At 42.8% G+C, this 19077-nt stretch overlaps 1 protein-coding gene across 1 annotated transcript; it reads right to left on the bottom strand.

The window, feature by feature from the left end:
- Window positions 1-14304: 14304 nt before the first annotated feature.
- LOC121396075 (neuromodulin-like) lies at window positions 14305-18643 on the bottom strand. Its single transcript, XM_041570676.1, has 10 exons — window positions 18617-18643; window positions 17924-17965; window positions 17191-17260; window positions 17040-17079; window positions 16827-16914; window positions 16678-16731; window positions 16380-16439; window positions 15998-16068; window positions 15074-15614; window positions 14305-14541 (listed from the first exon to the last, which is right to left on the bottom strand). The coding sequence occupies exons 2-10, from the start codon at window positions 17954-17956 to the stop codon at window positions 14476-14478; spliced, it is 1023 nt and encodes a 340-aa protein (XP_041426610.1). The 5' UTR covers window positions 17957-17965; window positions 18617-18643; the 3' UTR covers window positions 14305-14475.
- Between the last annotated feature and the right edge of the window lie 434 nt (window positions 18644-19077).

Below are 19077 nucleotides of genomic sequence, written 5' to 3'. Positions count from 1 at the left end.
ATACAGACTTTCGTGCAGGTACGCAACCGGTTCCCCTAGTGTGACGGTGAGCGCATCTGCCTCCCTAGATCCTAACCTTCCAGCGGTCGCCGCCTGAGTGAGCAGGAAAGAAGAGGCGGCGGGAGGCAGAAGGAGACGGTGAGCGCATCTGCCTCCCTAGATCCTAACCTTCCAGCGCATCTGCCTCCCCGATCCTAACCTGTTCTGATCCTAACCTTCCAGCACATCTGCTAATCGAAGGCCGCATCTATGTCTTTCGGCTGAAGTTGCGCGCGCATCTCATAGATCCTAACCGAAGTTGCGTGCGCATCTGCCTCCCCTCCACTCGGGACATAGATAGGCCTTCGGTTAGTATATAGGATAACATACCCCCGACTTTAAATGATTAGAATATTAGATGTTAGTGTGGGGTTCTTTGATCTTCTAAAGACACAGGGTAGCAGGCTGAGATATACAGGGATCTCTGAGTTCCACTCATGTATTATAAGAGATATTGTACAGTACCTCCACAGTAAGTCACTGAGGTTTTGTCACAATATAAATGCACAAAGTTGCAGGCTGAATTCTACAGGGAACGCCGGTCACTTTGTTTTAGTTCTTCGTTTTTATCATTTTTGCTTTTTTCCCCCCTAAAACTGTTGATTTATCTTGTTACCTAATAGTATGTGGCAGGTAAGATGCTGCAAGGTAGAAGTTATGAGGTGATTTTCATAACTATCTCCAAAATCACCAAATTTAGGAAAGGCTCGCAGCTTGGTGCTTCAGAGTAGAAAGACATGCACACCCAATTTGGATTCAGGGGAATGTCTACTTTCTGAAAATAGATGTTTTTTTGGGTGAATGTACATTTTTCTATCTTTGCCCCACAAATTAATGCTGTAAATGTGTTGATTTTGCAGTACCTGAAATGACAGACCATGTGGGGGGTCTTCAAAGCTGCGAAAAGACCCAACGTCACAAAAAGACCCGAAGTTGAAGTCCTGAAGCCTCGAAAGGACCCAAAGCCAGGTAAGAAGTACGGTCCACTGAACAATGTGTTTTTTATTTTATTAAACCCCTGGCTACTAATGTATTACATATTTCCCAACTGTCCCATTTTTAGACGGACAGTCTCTCTTTTGCTCAACCCGCAGTCCCTCGTTTGTACTGGAAAGTCCAGTTTTTCTGTGCACTGAACAGCCAGAAAAAGAAACAAAGTTGCTAACTTAATTGGCTTTTGGCAGAGAGCCCAGAACAGCCAGAGCAGCAGATAAGATACTTTTGTAACAATTTCGAGATACGCAAATAAGTATTTGTAACAATATAAGATAACAGGTCCCTTGGGACTCACAGCTTAAAGGGAAAATTCACAGAAATATGTTCAAACTTTTATAACCCTGACAAATTTTGTAAAATGAACATGGTACTTAGGGAGTGTGGCCACAAAAATGAGCGTGGTCAAAAAATATTTGCACCAACTTTTTGCCCCTCTTTTATTTCCAAAATGTTGGGAGGTATGGTATTATGTTAGTACTATATAGGCCCCTGGCCACCAATGTGTTTTTTAAAAATATTCTATGGGGCCCCTTGCTACCAATGTTTTTTTTTTTTTTTTTAAATATTCTATGGGGCCCCTGATCACCAATGTTTCTTAACTTTTAAGAGGGGGCCATGGCCACCAATGTTTTTTTGGGGATCCTGGTGCAAAGGTTTTTGTATTTTTTAATTTATAGGGGGAGGGTGCTGGCCAGCAATGATTTTTTTTAACTTGTAGGGTGGTCCTGACCACCAGTGGCTTTTTATAAATTATGTGTGGGGGGGTTAGTTTGTAGCGCTGATGTCTATGTGGGCTTTTTACTGTGGAGTGGGCTTGGCAGAATCTGGGGTGGGCCTTGGGCACTGGGCCGGGGTTCTACAACATAAAAAGGCACAAGGCTGCAGGTTGAGTTATACAGGGATCTCTCTGTACAGGCTTTGAGCAAACTTACGGACTGTTCCAGCTAAACTGTACTTAGTACAGGGGAATACATATGCAGCCATAGTTTTTATGGGGATCTCGATGTACAGGCTATGAGGAAACTTAGAGACTGTTTCTGCTGAATTGGGCTTATTATAGGGGAATACCTATTCTGCCATAGTTTTATGGGATCTATCTCTAAAGGCTATGAGCAAATTTAGGGGGACTGTTCCTGCTGGATTGTGCTTAGTAGAGTGGAATACCTATGCTGTCACAACTTTATGCGATCTCCCTGTACAGTCTATGAGCAAACTTAGTGGTCTGTTCCTGCTTGAATTGTGATTAAGGGATACGGTCATGGGAAACATGTTTGTTTCAAAACACATCAGTTAATAGTGTTGTGCCAACAGAATTCTGCGCTGAAATCCGTTTTCAAAAGAGCAAACTGATTTTTTTTTTATATTTAATTTTGAAATCTGACATGGGGCTAGACATATTGTCAATTTCCCAAGTGCCCCCAGTCATATGACTTGTGCTCTGATAAACTTCAGTCACTCTTTACTGCTGTACTGCAAGCACCAGGCAGCCTAACAAAATAACAATAGGAAGGTTACCAGATAGCAGCTCCCTAGCCCAAGATAACGGCTCCCTGGTAGATCTAAGAACAACACTCAATAATAAAAGCCAAGTCCCACTGAGACAAATTCAGTTACATTTAGGAGAAATAACAGCCTGCCAGAAAGCAGTTCCATCCTAAAATGCTGGCACAAGTCACATGACTGGGCACCTGGGGAAACTGACAATATGTCTAGCCTTATGTCAAATTTAAAAACTAAATCTAAAAAAATCTGTTTGCTCTTTTGAGGAATGAATTTCAGAGCAGAAGCCTGCTGGAGCAGCACTATTAACTGATGCGTTTGAAAAAAACATGTTTTCCCATGACAGTATCCATTTAATACAGCGGGGGAACACCTATGCAGCCATAGATTCATGGAATCTCTCTGTACAGGCTATGAGCAATCTTAGGGTCTTTTCCTCCTGAATTGTGCTTAGTAAGGAGGAATATCTATGCTGCCATAGGTTTATGCGATCTCTCTGTAGATTCTATGAGCAAACTAGCAAACGTAGTGGATTGTTCCTGCTGAATTGGGCTTAGTACAGGGGAATTCCTATGCTGCCATTGCTGAAGCATTGTTGCTGGCGTGGTGTTCTCTTCTTCCGGCGAAAGGGATACGCTGCTATATTTTGGAGCAGTCCGGGCATAGTGTTCCAGCCTGGCGGCTGCATCTGGCTTTCTCTCTGGGTCTTGTTGCCACCCATAGTGTGAAGTGGTTGTCGGGTATGCCATACTTATAGGATTTGAGCTTCTAGCCAGTTGCCACCGGGGTATTCAGGATAGTTGTCACGGAGCTCCAGAACACACATCTGCTCAGCGCCCCGTGCAGACCACACACACGAGTAGTTTCTTTTTAGTTTTATTATGCAAGTAATAAGGATGTTTTTCTCAGCCTGGTGTAAAGCTGCCAGGGTAGTAGGGGAGGGATGCTGTTGCACATGAGAAGCTAAGATTGTCAGCTTGTAAAACTGTATAATGATGGAGCAGGCACTCATGGAACAATCTTAAGACAGACATATAAAAAGAATGTTACCTTTTGAGTTCTGAATAAACTACCGTTCTTTTTACACATCTGTCGAAGATTGTTCCATGAGTGCCTGCTCCATCATAATACCGTTTTCATCTGCTCCCCTAGCTGAAGGTTCAGGGTGGTGCACCTGGACCTCCTCTATTTCTTGGTGAGTTAATACTTTTGATACCTCATTTTGTGTTATTATTTGCAGAGCGGCTGGGAGGATTATCTGCAAAGCAGCTGGATAATATTTGGAGCAGCTGGATTATCTTCAGAGCAGTTTTGAGGATTATCTACTGAGCGGTAGGGAGGATTGTATTCAGAGCTGCTGTAAAGATTATATTCAGAAGGATTTAGAGTTTTCTCTGCAGAGCGTCTGGAAGATTTCTCTGCAGAGTTCCTGGGAGGAGCAGCTGGAACATCTTCAGATAGGCTCGATAATCTTTAGAGCGGGCTGATTATCTCAGAGTGTCTTGGAAGATTACCTTCAGAGCGTCCGGAGTATCTTCAAGGCGGCTGGAAGGATTATCTGCAGAAAGAGCGCCACTCCCAACATGCTGTTGTGACTGTAGAGGTAGGAAAGTGCGTCACTGTGTGTCTACATCTAATTACATTTTAAATATGCCATGTAACAGGCCCATTGCTACTTCGGGCCTGTTATTCACTGCTTATGCTTTAAATTAGAAGATTGTCTTTATTAGATCACAACCAATCTTAAAGGAGAAGGAAAACTAGTGACCCATATATATCCATCTATCTATCTATCTATCTATCTATCTATCTATCTATCTATCTATCTATCTATCTATCTATTGGGACTTAATCCCTTAGCCACAACGCCCCATAATACTGTATTGTAATAAGTAAACACATTTTAAAATATCAATACAAGGCCATATTTATTTACCATAATGCCATGTCGTACTGGTTAAAAACAAATTAAAAACAAGCAGCGCTGCATGTAGGAAGAGGGATCCCTCTATGAGATATGCTGTCACCCCACATTCCTTAGATAATGTTCCTGCTGAATTATGCTTAGTACAGGGGAATACCTATGCTGCCATCATTTTATGGGATCTCTCTATACAAGATTTAAGCAAACATTAGTGCTTTTCTCCGACCTGAACTGTGCCTAGTACAGAGGAATTCCTATGCCTATCCAAAGTTTTATGGGAATCCTCTGTGCAGGCTAATGAGCAAAAAATAGATACAGGGGGCACTGTTCCTGCTGATTGTACTTAGTTCAAGGGAATACCTTGCTTCCATAGCTTGAAATGCGGACCTCTGTACAGACTATATTAGCTAAATTCGGTAGGGGATTGTTCCTGGTGAATTGTGCTAGATACAGGGAAAACTACATATGACTACCATCCGTTTTTGGGATCTCTCTGTAGAGTTTATGAGCAACTGAGCGTGACTCTCCTGCTGAAATTGTTGCTTTAGTTCAGCGGCAAACTTACATATTGCTGCAAATCGTTTGATGCCCAGTACTCGCTTGTAGAGGGCAGTGATCGGAGTTCCCTCTGACTCCATGACTTTCAAACCATGATCTTTGAACCCGCTGGAACATGACCACCATCATTGTGCGTTGCATCTGTTAGCCTTGGGAGCTCTTGCAACCATGCTGCTTTGTCAGAAATTCCCTCATTTACCCAAATACCCTTGACCATGACCTATGACCCACCTAATGGTGTCAACTTGGTCTGCCTTGGTGGCCTCTTGCAGCCACCTGCTTGACAGACTTCCCTCCTGACCCATTACCTTTTGACTCATGCCACTTGATAAACAGACCACCTCTTGACCCGTCTATGAGGTAACGCTTATTTCTGCCCTGTGGGCTCTTGCAAGCATCTGCTTTGGCAGAGTTGCTATCTGGAACCACATGGCCCTTTGCAGCCCATGACCTTTGCATCACCACAATGAGTTTTCACTGTCTGCTTGGTGGCTTCTTGCCACCGCCTGCTTTAGTCCAGAGACCGCGATGACCTTTGACGCCATGGACCTTTGACGCACATCATTAGTTTCGCTTATCTGCCCTTGTGGACTGCTTGCAGGTCATGTTCTTTAGGTGAGTGCCCTTTGGACCCATGTACTATAAACCAAATTATCTTTAAACCATTGCAACTTTGACCAACATTGCTCTTTGTGGGTCCCTTTGCCCCGGGTCCCTCTAACTCTGCTCCAGCTTTTTCGAATTCCATCCCTAACTTTTTAATCAAAAAGCATCACTTAGCTAACCCAAGCATACTTCCTTTTGTGATATTTCCAGTCCTCTGCTTTGATGGAGTACTATTTAAACCTATGCCCTTTGACCCATGCCCACCATTTTACCTATGTCCTTTGAACCCAAGCCCTTTGGACCGCCCATAATTGGGTTCACTAATTCCCATTGCTAAGTTACCTCGCCATAGACCCCTTACCTCTGATCTTACTCACTTCCACCCTCTCTTCCTTGGTTAACCTAACCCCAAATTTTTCCAATAGACCCCTTTTGACTCTACAGGACCATTTGAACCGTCATCAATGAGGATCATACTAACTCAGATCTGCCAGTGTGGGCTCTTGCACCATACTGCTTTGGCAGAGTGCTATCTGTACCCTATGACCTCTATTCATCACACACAATAGTTGTTCACGTGTTCTGCCTGGTCGGCTTCTTTGCAGCCATCTGCTTTGTCATAAGTGCCCTATGACCCATGCCATTTTACACATGACCTATTGACCGATGACAGTGACTGTTATCATGAGGTATGCGCATCTGCCCTGTTGGGCTCTTGGCAGCATCTGCGTTTTGGCCGGTAGTGCTGCTGACCCATTACCCCTTTGACCCATACAATTTTGACCACCAAAATGGTATCACTTGTCTGCCGTTTGTGGCTGTTGCCACCATTTTGCTTATTGAGGACGAGTTTGCCTCTGATCCATAGCAATTTGGTCTCCCATCCATAGGGTTTGCTTTATCCTCTGCTAGCATCCCAGTCAGACCCCTAGCTGTGCCCTTATTTTCGAACCGTGAGGTAGTTTTTTTCGTAAACACCAAAATTTATATTCTTTGTAATTCTTATGCATTGACCTCTTAACCCCATGCTCTTTATTGCACAGGTGATACCAGCCTGCCTTCACGCCTGCTAGTATAGCACCAAGTTAAAATCTGGAGCTAGGAAGTCAAACAAAAATTAAAACAAAGTATCCCCGCAGTTCTCGTGTGATCAGACAACATAATTTGCCCAGCCGGTAACCCTTACCGTTGGACGCCTTCAATGCCATTAAGACCCTCGAACTTTTGACACATGACCTTCATGACAGCCACATGCGGTTTCTTATCACAGTAGGGGGCTCTTGCAGCCATCTGCTTTGAGTGGTCAGTTGCCCCTCTTACCTATGACCTCCTTGAACCCTGGACCACATTGACCCATCCATCCATTCGAGGTACGAGCTCCACCTGCCAGTGGGTTTTCTTGCAGCATTCTGCTTTGTCAGAGTCCTCCTTTTGACCCATGACCATTTGACCCTCATTGGGACCATTGACCAGCAATCATTGAAGGCACATCAATCTGCCATGTGGGCTTCTTGCAGCCTTTCTGCTTTTGGCGGAGTGCTTACGTTTCTTCAAGGCACTCTTTTTGCAGCCATCTGCTTGCCGGAGTACACTCTTATTGACCCATGCCATTTGACCTGACACATTGACTGTGCCATACAATGTTGTCATTGTCTTGCCTGGCGGTGTGGGCTCTATGCACGCCTTCTGCTTTGTCAGAGTCCCCCTTGACCCATGACCTTGCCGCCATTTGGCTTTAGGCGAGTTACCCCTGATTCATATGACCTATAATGACAACCCATGACCTCTGACCACCATTCCTAAGGGTCGATATGTGCACCATATGCTTTGGTGGATTGCCCTCGACCAAAACATTTTACCAAGGGCATTGACCATGACCTTTCCCATGCCATCTATTGACACATGCATTCTTGACCCTAAATGAACATTAACTATCATCTCCGGCTGGTCGCCGTGCCATCTTGTTTTCATGGGTAATTCCTCCCTATACAAAGGTGGGCGATGAGTAAACTTTAAGGCACTAGTTCCTGACTGAATTGCTGACTTAGTACAGCGGCAATTCCTTATGCTGCCATATTTTTTGAGAATGCTCTCTTAAAGCTATGAGCAAAAGTCTTACATGCGCGGAAAATGTTCCTGACTAATTGTAACTTTATATACAGTGGCGATTCCTATGCGCCATAGTTTATCGGGAACTCTGTCAGCGCTTGTGAGCAACTTATGGACTGTTCCGCCTGAAATTCGTGCTTCCCATTTTTTGAGATCTCTCTGTACAGTCTAAAAGCAAACTAAGGCATTCCTGAGCTGCCCTGTTTTGCTTGTTGTCCAGTTGGATGCCAGGGTTGGGTTTTGGCTTTGTAGAGTGTGCACTTTACCCCCAGGGGGTTGCAACATGTCCTCTAGATCTTTAGATCCTTCTCTCCGCTCCAGTTGTCCTCCCTGTGTCAGGTGTCTGGGTAGGTCATCTTGTAGGAGGGAGAGGTCGGTCTTAACCACCTCCTATTTTTACAGATAGGGCTGACCGCCAGCAATGTTATGAACGTGCGCGTGAATAGCAGCCTGGTCTTAAAGCATTGTGCCAATCTAGAATTCATGCAGTAAAGACTTAGTTCCAAAGGAACATGAACCTATATACTTTTTTAAACCGATGACTGCCCTTTCTCTAACTAAAAAACAATCGTCTTGTACTTGATGGTAACTAAGTTAAAAAGATTTATTATGTTTTTAGCAGAATCAAAGTAGTTCAACAAAGGAATACCTAATACTTTTATAGAAACTACATGCACTGCCCCTTGTCTGCTAAAATAAAACATAAATGTCTCCACATCCGTAACTGATGGTAACTAAAGTATAGAAGTATTCATATATTCTAGCAGAATTAAGAGATGGAGATCTCAAAATCCCTCTTACGGCACTGGACAGATATATACAGGAAAAATTAGCAATTTATGAACAAATACTCTCTCAAAATTTTCGCCTTGACTGGTAATAAAAAGTTCCTTAAGTTACCTGCAAATTCTGGGGAAATAAGGGCAGAGTAATGTTTACCCGATGCGATTTACTTTAATGTCGGATGGCAGAACAACAACCGGATGCACCCACAAGCAAGGAGAGAGCACATGGAGAGCGAGGGAGTAATCGCACGAGACTCAAAGGATGGTAAACAGAAAGCAAGTAGGAAGGGTGAACGACGGGAGAGCAACCGGAGAGCAAAGGAGCTAGGAGGTAGAAAGACCTTTTTACATGCGAGCTCCAGCGCCCCCTTTCATTGAAGTGTAGACCCTGCCTCTTCTGCCTCTCCTAGTTCTGTGCCCTGGCCAGTAGGGAAAAAAAACATTCAGGGATATGATTTCACCCATGGCTAGTAGCACAAATTAAACGTGAGGCATCATATCATTCCAGTGTGCCCATTTGTCTATTTAAAGCATTTTCACAAGTTATTGAGTGTAATTACCAACTTTGCTCCTAGATGACAGTGTAGCATTGGTGACTATTACGTTACTATATAGTGTTCTGCGCCACGATAGAGGCGAGTGAGAGTCATGGAAACACATAGAAAGGGTGGAGTTCTAGAAGAGAAATTGGAGACAAAGCACAGGCTTCATCCTCGCTGATGCACAATCTACTGCAAGAAGCACACGCTGGCAGCCACGAGAACCCAACAACCAGACCCAGTGAGTAGAAGTGTGACTGCTCATGTTGAGCAATAGGTTTAGTTATTCTTATAGTGCACTGTAGACAGTGTTATGAGTCAGGTTCAGACAGTGAGCCAAGGTTTTTCGTGTACCTTGGGGGCTAAGGTTCATGGGCTCATATGTGGTAGTGTGTGTATTTGCAAATCAAAAGTCTATATTCGTGTGGGCGGAACCTACAGTTAGTGGGAGGTTTGACATTGGAACCTAAAGATATTGTGGTTTCTAAAGTTTGACCTTCAATTCTGATATTTTTCTCCTTCATGCTTTTTAGTCATAATATCTTGTTACAGGAAAACTGGCAATATGTTACAAAATTCATGCAGATCACTTTGGAAAAGTTTACATGTTTGTCAAAAACAACCATAATATAGGGTTTTTGTTCACCCACTGGATTTTGTTATACATTTGTCTTTATCAGACTAATATGCAAATAAGATAAGTAGCAAGAAGAAAAATCCGAGACCCCAAGGAAACTTTCAACCTAGGTATACGCAGAAGGGATAGCCAAAGACGAGATCAGAGACAGAGGAAGACGTGCCTGGGACACTCTCATGGTAAGTATTATGGCTTTGGTCGGTACAGAACATGGTTTGTATTAAGTCCAGCATGCATGTGCGAGATATATGAGCGGGGTGCATATTGTGGGGTTATTTTGCACTTAGAGCCCCATTTTTCCTAGGTTTTTAGTGTTATGTGTGGTTGTAAAATTCACAGAAAGGTGTTTCACTGTGTATAATGTTGTGGCAGTTCCTAGGACCACTTGCTTACATTTGTATTTACAGGTATGGGATCTGTTATCTGGAACCTGTAATCCAGAAAGCTCTGAATGTCAAGAAGCTTTCTTACCCATTAGACTCATTTTATGTCAATATCCAAAATTTTAAAAACAGGTTTCTTTTTCTCTTAATTAATTAAACGAGCTACCTTGTACTTTGATCCAAACCTCAAGTGATAATGAATCCGTATTTGAAGCAGAAATCAGCCTAATCTGGTTATTTATTGTTTAAATTGAAATTTCCTAGTAGACTAAAGTATGAGGATTCAATACGACAAGGTTTGTTACCAGGAAAACCCTGAGCATTACTGTGATAACAGCGTCCCAGGTACCTTGGTACTGAAGATTATCACCAGTTGCAGGGACTCAGCGATTGCCTGGAGCTAAATTGGATAAAATAGAGATTAAGGATTTTTTGTTCTTTAAGAAAGGAATTGGAAGTTGCCCCAATTAAGCAATTGACTTTTTTGAGACCTCATTTTGTGTGATTTTTGCAAGAGGTTGGGCAGGCCGGATTCTTTCCCCGGCCGCCCCATCAGGCCGCGCGGTCCGACCAGGCGGAAACACACACGAAACACCGGCGCGTCTCACGCGCCCGCCTTTGCCAGCGCGCACCGCACCCGGCCGGAACAAAACGCCCCTTATTTTTTGCCACCCTAGGGTCCCGGGCCTATGCGCCTTGCGCAAATCCGGGGCTCCTGAGCCGTTGGGATAGTAATAATCTTTGGACGGCTGGAGTATTATTCTTCATACTCGGAGCGACTGGGCAGGAGTATTCTTCTCAACAGATCGTCTGGGTGGATTATCTTTTCAGAGTGCCTGGATTATTTTTGTAGCCTTTTGAGGATTATCTTCAGAGCACCCTTGAGAGGATTATTTTCAGAGCATCTGGAGATATCTTCAGAGCAGAATGGGATTATCTTCAGAGCGCTTTGAGGATAATCTGCCAGAGTGGCCTTGATTATCTTCCGACTCCTCACTCCACCAGAGGCTTGGATTTATCTTCAGCGTCGCCGAATGCAGAGATTTACCGTCAGAACGGCTGGGGCACGCTGTATCTTCAGGTTATTCGACAACAAATCGTGGATTTTCACAGAGTAGGTTCGTTACAACACGGTTAAAAAAAAAAACAAAGATGACCAAGATTGAACTGCAGCCGTATTATGCAGAGGTTTGGGACTTTTTTTAAAAACTGCACTGAAACTGCGCCGAACATCCGCACGTGTAGTCCATAGCCTCAGAGCTGCTGGGAAATTATATTCGAAACGGCGTAGATTATTTCAGATTGGATGGAGGATTATCTCCAGAAGCGAGTTTTGAAGGATTATCTCAGAGCGGTCTGGGCGAGGAATTTATTATTCAGTCACAGGATGGAGGATTTTCTTTCATTCTGCGAATAATTGAGCAGGATTCAATCATTCATATGGACCACTAATGTGAATTGAGCCGCAGTGCAGATGGGAGATCTTATCTCAGAGCAGCTGGGAGGATCAATCTTCAAGAGGCGATTGAGAGGAAAACTGAGGAGGATTAATTTTAAAAGTTTGTTGGAGAGGATGTTTCTTTGTTGTGATTGAGCAGATGATCTTAATAGTGGATTGAGAGTGAATTATCCACAGTGACAGATGGAGGATTATTTCCAGAGCGCGGTTGTGTGATTACTTCATAGGCGGTCTAGGGCGGATTATCTCAAAGTGTCTAGAAGGATTATTTAGGAGCGGCTGGGAGGATTATCTTTCAGAGTGGCTGTAGAGGGAGCAATTTTTGGTGCTTTTTTTTAAAATTGGCACTTCCAGACAGGGGCCCAGAGCACAACCCAGCCTCTCCATTAAAGGGGATGTTCAACCTATCAAACAACTAGTCGTGTTTTTCCGATAGATCACCAGAAATAATGACAATTTTTCTAAGGACTTTCTATTTTGCTATGTGTCGCAGTTTTTTCTCAAATATTTGAAGTGTAAAAAGTGTCATTTTTTGACCTTCTGAAGCAGCCCTGGGGTCCGCCGACTCCTGTAAACTGTTCTAAAATGGATACATTTAGTTATTACTTTCTTATCTTTGTTCCCTGCTGAGCAGAATCCTAGGTTTCCATTACAGGCAGCTGTTAGAATTGAACAATAGTGCTAATACTTCAGAGATGCTGCTGAGAAATTTATCAACTTAATGTTTCCAAAATATGTAACAGTTCAGAGTCATGCACCTGAGTTACGAGCTGCCTAGAATCAAACACCAAGAGACAGGAACATTCAAACTTTCCATAAAATAATGGAAAGTAATTGAAAAAAAGTTTTCATTTCCAGGGAATAATCTAAAAAAACAAACTGGAATTGAAAAAAAGTCTTTGGAAGGGGAACAACCCCTTTACAGAGGGTTCCAGTATATCCATTGTAAAATTAGTGACATACTCAAGGGGCTGTAGCGAGATTTCCTCAGAAATTGTTTATAATTCACTCATTTTGTTTATCCAGGTCTGGATTATTGGGGCTGCAGCGTTTCTATTTCATCGTGGGGTTATACTAGGATCAGCAGTTATTGACCAAATTGAATAGATGACGTGCTATAGTTAGAGAGGACAGTGAAAACATTTCTGGACCATATAAAGAACAAGATTACAGGATACGAGTTAATGACAGCGGAACGATGAAAGATATTTTGTTGTATTATAATGCAATAATTGTACCCCACGTAAATTTATAAGGATTTTAGAATCCATTATAAAGGCACACAGGCTGCGGTGAGTATATACAGGGAAACTATCACGTTATAACTCAATGTATTAATTGTATTATAACAGAAGACTGCTACACCCTTATACTGTCATTCAGGAAGATATTAGAAGTCCACTGTGAGGGGTTATTTGACAACTTTAAAAGGCCACAAGCTGCAGGCTGAGTCTAATACAGGGAACCTACCCCTTTATGAATTAAAAACAGATTCTGTGCCCCAGTATACTGTAATTGCATATGGACATTAGAGAAGTCACTGAGGGGTTCAATATAAATGCACAAAGACTGCAGGTTGAGTTACACTGGGGGACTGTTACAAATGTATTATAGGGGGATAATAAACCCCCATTGTAAATTATAAGGCTATAACATCACATATAAATGCACAAGGCTACAGGCTGAGTTATACAGGGAACTCTGAGTATTGTGATTATAAGGGATATTGTACCCCCACTGTAGATGATAAGGATATTTGTAGTAGGGTCCCTTGCCACAATTGTTTTTTAGCTCTTTGTACCCCAGGTCACCAATGTTTTTAATTTTTAGGGCCCCTTTGTCACCAATGTTTTTAACTCTTGGGGCCCCTTTGTCACCAATGTTTTAACTCATAGGGGCACCTTGCCGCCAATGTTTTTACCTCTTAGGGCCCCAGGCGACCAATGTCTTCAACTCTTATGGTCTCAGGCTATAAAGTTTTTAACTCTTAGGGCCCCTTGCAACCAATTTTTTTTAACTCTTATGGCCCAGGCCACCAATGTTTTAACTCTTATGACCCCAGGTCACCAATGGGGGGGGGGTCGTGGATCCAGGGGCAGGGTTGGCCCAACTTGCCCCTACCTTCCTTATTACCCCTCAAAGGGCTTCCTCGTCTAGCAAACAATGGAGTGTGTCATTGTGGGGCAGGAAGAAATATAATACTCCTCCATCGCTTTAGCAGGAATCCCCCACCCCAAAAAGATGTCTCATAACCTGGAGAGAGTGGTAACCAAAAAACAAATCCAGCACAGGCATTCCCCAATATCAAGCACCTTCATATACTAAATGTCTGGTATAGTATAAATAGGCTGGTGGGAAGTGGATGGAATTCCAATATTAAGAGGGCAATGGACTTGAATGGAAATGCTTACATTGTGGCCTATGGAGTAAAGCAATTTTGTAGTTCCTTTCAATCATTTGAGATCAACATGTGTCCCTATGTCTTTCATCCCCATCAATCTACATATTAAGCAAATAACCCTGCAGAGATATTAACCCATTCCCTTCTTCAAATAAACCACTGTATCCGCACCACAACCCAGTTTTACCCTTACGCTGCCATTTTGAGCAGCTCCCAGCAGTATTAATTGCCCCGTCACACAACCGGTCAGTCATCTTTAGAAGAATGAGGCACAGGAGCCCCTTCCCTCAATATTCACCATAGGGATTAAAGAAAAACACAGAGACTTTTATATGGGGAAACCTGTCGGAGAGCACAGGATTTATTAAAATTGACAGCTAATTTATATTTGGGCATCCCTAACGACCAATGATCCAGAGGAAGGCGAAAAACCCTAGAGTACTATGGGAACCAATCTGCACTATAGGTAAAAATTCCTTCCTGACTCCTAGAAACGGCAGTCGGTTTTACACCCTGGATCATTTAGGATTTCTTTGGATTTAGGCCATGGTGTTGGGTCGGCGGCAGCAGCAGCAGCAGCAGGCGGCGAGTCTTTGGGTGGAATGCTGAAAAGATAGAGTGTTGACATTAGAATAAAGACATACTTGTTTCCTTATGATATTAAACGCTATAGGTCTTGCTTTAAGAACGCACTATTTGTTGGGCCTGTGGGGACTGTTTGGGTCTCTCTACACATGGAAGGCCTTGGCTTATTATGAATCTCAGTCTGAGCCTGCGCCATTTAATCTTTTATACGCTTCGATCACCTGGCGCCAGTCCATTATCCAGTAGCAACCCATTTCCAAAGGTGGATATCTAAGCCAGATGTCCAGCAGCCCTATAAGCGTTACCTACCTCCCCTGTTATTGGCCTACTATAGAATCGACACTTTATCTGCAGACTTATCTCTGTCAGCAACCTCTTACAACCTAAAGGCAGCCAAACATTGGTCTATTGGGTGCCCTCAAAGTAATCGGCCTGCGGGCTCAACAGACAGCATTGAAAATGCTCAGAACAGCAGGAAGTAAAGTGGAGCTGCATTGGACAACATGAGGCATCTCTAGATAATGGGTAATGGTCAGTAAATTGATACATTACCCAAACTCTCCGGAGCCTCTTCATGATGGCCTTCCTGAACTGTTTTCGGAGGGTCGGCCTCTCCACCACCAGAGAATCTTTCATGATCCCTTCTTCACCATCAGCTCCCTCCTCTTTCTCCTCCACTGCAGGAGATTGCTCCTCTGTCTTCTCCTCCATTCCAGGAGCTTGATGTTCTTCTGCAGAACCTCCTACTTCCACTCCCTCTTCTTTCTCCTCCTCTTCAGGGACTTGCTGTTCTTCAGCGGGAGGAGCTGTGTCTTCATTTGTTGGACCATCCACTTCTTCCTTATCTTCAGCACCTTCTCCTTTCTCCTGAGAGGCAAGAGCTTCCTCTTCTGCTGCTCCAGGAGCTTCTTCTTCCTTTTCTTCCTCTGCTGGAGCTTGCTCCTCCATCATCTTCTCCTCCACTGCAGGGTCTTCAGCTGGAGCTCCTTCCGCTTCCTCTTCCCTGTCTTCTGTATCAAGGGCTTCCTCATCTTCTGCTGCAGGGGCTCCATCCTCCTTTTCTTCAGCTGCAGGACTGTGTACTTGTTTCTTACTAGGTTTAAAGGGAAGAAAATGAAAAAAATGGGTCATTGTTGTAATTTGTTTCCAAAGTATTGCAACTACAATTCTGATCACTGGATGACTAAAATAGCCAGATAGCCTTGTACCTAAGAAATATCATTATACCTGCTACACACCTGTCCCTACTGTAACACATTGGGCAGTTACTGAGCTGAGTAAGTTCCATGCTAGACTTCACCCAGTGATACATGCTGAGATACATGCTATGGTTGTAGGGACCTAAAAAAGTTTAACAAGTTTCTGTGCTATCAGTATGGCCAAAAGCACCCGGAGGTACGAGAAAACATCTATTTTTTTTTGAATATGTTATGTGCCAGTAAGAGTAATTGAAAGTGTTAATTGCAAAATACATACCGAGCAGCTTTCTTTAGCTTCAGCTCCCTCAAGAACTCATGGTGAAGGTGGGTCAGATGTTGGTTGATAGTCTGTGAGCGCAGGGGAGGCACAAGGATAGGAGCAAAGGGGAAAGAAAGGAGACAATTAGGATTATGCCTGTATATGTGCTGCTAATAGTACCTTTATATGCTGAGGGCAGTGAGGGTGTGGGATTCCCTGCCGGCAGCTGATGTTGTGATATTGTAATTATGAGCATCAGCCTTTTCTCATCATAGGGAGAAAAAACCCCAAATAACCCCTTGTGCCGTTGTCCCGATTGCAATAGACCAATCAAAGTTCATTATCTAGCGGTTAAACACCCAAGAAAAGCATCAGGGACAGTGATCCCAGGTGAACTTACATTCTCCAGCCGCAAATACTCAAGCTGCTTCCTCCGGTTTCGCACTCGAGTTGGATGATCCTGTGGAAGAAGAGAGTCAATGTTAAGCGCTTCTTTGTACCAATGCCATTATTGTGGCCATGTGAACGCTTGTGATGAAACCATTTTTGTTTCTGGTGAAAATGGCACTTGGATGGGAGACTTTAGATGCCCCCAGGGGAGCAGGAGATACAATGAATAATAATGTTCTAGATTATTATAGAGACACGCAGTGAATATTAACCTCTCCTATAATAATAATTATACTAGTGACACTTACAGGAGGCAGCTTGGCAGATTTCCTGAGGGCGGCATATTCCCTCTTGATCACTTCCTGTAACATAAAGAAAGAAGTAGCGTGAGATAAGAGCTGGCAATCTAATATCATTTGTTCCCTATTCATCTAAACATCTATTCTGCATTACATACCAGCGAGTGGAGCATTTTCCAGTAATGCATAACGTTCTCTTTGGCCCTCATCCTCGGGTCCACATCGCATGTTAGAAGGAAGTGCTTTCTGAAAAAGAAAGATATCACTGAATGTTAATAAAACATTTTCCAGCCGTATTGCCCTTGCAGTTACCCCTGGGGCAATAGCAAATGATTCCCAACATGTAACAAGTCCATTTATGTTTTACTTACAGGATGATGTTCTCGCCGAATTCGACCCGATAGTGATGTTCTGCGGGAAAAACACAATTCAGTTAAATACTGAGCTAAAGGGGGAAAGGAATTCACAAATAATAAAACAATGGCACAACCTTAGGAACTGATAAATAATAGAGAATTTTACCATAATAAGAAGCGAGGGCCTCAAAATCCGTATATTCCGCCCTGAAGTCCTTCAGGACGGAGTACAGCGTCTGTAAGTAAAAAGAAAAAGCATTAGGGACAGAATACTAAGTGGCTCTGGCTCTGAGGAGAATAGAGACAGAAAGGGGTTTGGGTTTTTATGGGGCAAACATGCCAGGAATAAGGGCATTTTATTCTGAAAATTTAATAAACGTAGTGATTGGAGGCAGCTCCAACACATATCTAGATCTATATCTATATAGTGAACAAACAAGCCACACTCCAAGGACTTCATTTTGAAAAATAAAGGTGAAGTTTTATTTCAACGTTTTGGCTCCTTAACTGGGGCCGTCTTCAGTAGAGTCTCCTGAAGACGGCCCCACTTAAGGAGCCGCAACGTTGAGAATAAAACTTCACCTTTATTTTTCAAAATGAAGTCCTTGGAGTGTGGCTTGTTTGTTCACTGCATACTAATGTGTTGACCAGCACCCAGGCAGCTGTGGATTAAGAGTGCAATATATATATATATATATATATATATATATATATATATATATATATATATATATATGTGTGTGTGTGTGTATGTGTATGTATATGTGTATGTGTGTGGATAGATAGATAGATAGATAGATAGAAGCAGACAGACAGCTGCTTAAGGAGAGCTTATATAGAAGAGTGAAAGGGAAACACCAGTTCAGATGAGAGAGGATTGTTTTACACTGAGGCATTACCAGAAGAGATGGATTTCTCTGCTTCTTGTCCATCGTGGAAACCTAGAGGGACAAATAGACATAATCAGCCAAAATGAAATCAAGAGTTGTTCCCCTTTTAATGAACTCTTCGTATGATGCAGAGAATGATATTCTAATACAATTTGCACTTGGTTTGCCTTTTTTATTATTTGTGGGTTTTGAGTTATTGAGCTTTTTCTTCAGCAGCTCTCCAGTTTGCAATTAAAGCTATCTGGTTGCTAGGGTCCAAATTACTCTAGCAACCATGTGCTGATTTGAAGAAAAGTAGCAATAACAATAAATGTGTAGCCTTACAGACCATTTGTTTTTTGATGGGGTCAATGACCCCCATTTGAAAGCTGGAAAGCGTCCGAAAAGTATCAAACATTTAATGAAGACCAGTGGAAAAGTTGCTTAGAAGTAGCCATCCTAAAATATACTAAAATATACATTAAAGGTGAACCACCCATTTAATTATTTCCTTATCTATATTCTCCCATTTGTATGAAACATTGTTCCAGTCAATGATTAAAGCCCATTATTAATGCTGTTGATGGATTGGCTTCTTATAAATACAATATACAGTAACCGTATGGGCTCATATGCACAAAGCCACGTGGGACCCCCCAAGTGAATTTATGACACTCTCTGACGTGAAATCATGTGCTGAATCAGTTGAATTTGCAAGATTACCTCTTAAAGAAGATTCTCCGATGGGGAAAAAAATTAGGGGGCGGCACAAGGCCGGGCCACCCCAAGGGGGGGGGGTCTCCCTAAGGAACCCCTGGCTCTCTTACACTGTTCAGATATAGATGTAATTATATGAACAATGGAGAAGCCAAAAAAAAACTCCCAGGTGTTAATGGGCAGGTGTGAATCACCGAAGTTGCGGTCCAAAAATGCAGGAAAGGCACTGTAGCAATCTGTATAGAAAAGAGAATATAAAGGCAAGTTAAGGAATTTAATAATTTAATATTTCCTATTTAATACAGAGGAAAGCAGAAATGTATTTCCCCTAAAGTTTGAGCTTTGTATCAGTTCCAGCAGGTACTGAGCCTCGGTCTCTAGAATGCTGGAAGTTTTCTCACACAGTCAATTAGCAGACAGCCCTAAATAACTGCCAAAGTCTGTGTCTCCCAACCAGCACTAACATT

The sequence above is a fragment of the Xenopus laevis genome, chromosome 7S (assembly GCF_017654675.1).
Source record: "Xenopus laevis strain J_2021 chromosome 7S, Xenopus_laevis_v10.1, whole genome shotgun sequence".
Lineage (NCBI taxonomy): Eukaryota > Metazoa > Chordata > Amphibia > Anura > Pipidae > Xenopus > Xenopus laevis.
The sequence above is the reverse complement of the archived record's forward strand: the minus strand, read 5'-3'. Positions and strand labels throughout refer to the sequence as shown.

Bases quoted from the DNA above. Each gene is read 5' to 3' on its own strand.
- LOC121396075 (XM_041570676.1), bottom strand. From the start codon at position 17,956: ATGGACAAGAAGCAGAGAAATCCATCTCTTCTG. The intron at 16,440-16,677 runs GTAAGTGTCACT...CTTCTTCCACAG, and splicing joins AATCTGCCAAGCTGCCTCCT to GATCATCCAACTCGAGTGCG. The intron at 15,615-15,997 runs GTATGTATTTTG...CTTTAAACCTAG, and splicing joins AAGCTAAAGAAAGCTGCTCG to TAAGAAACAAGTACACAGTC.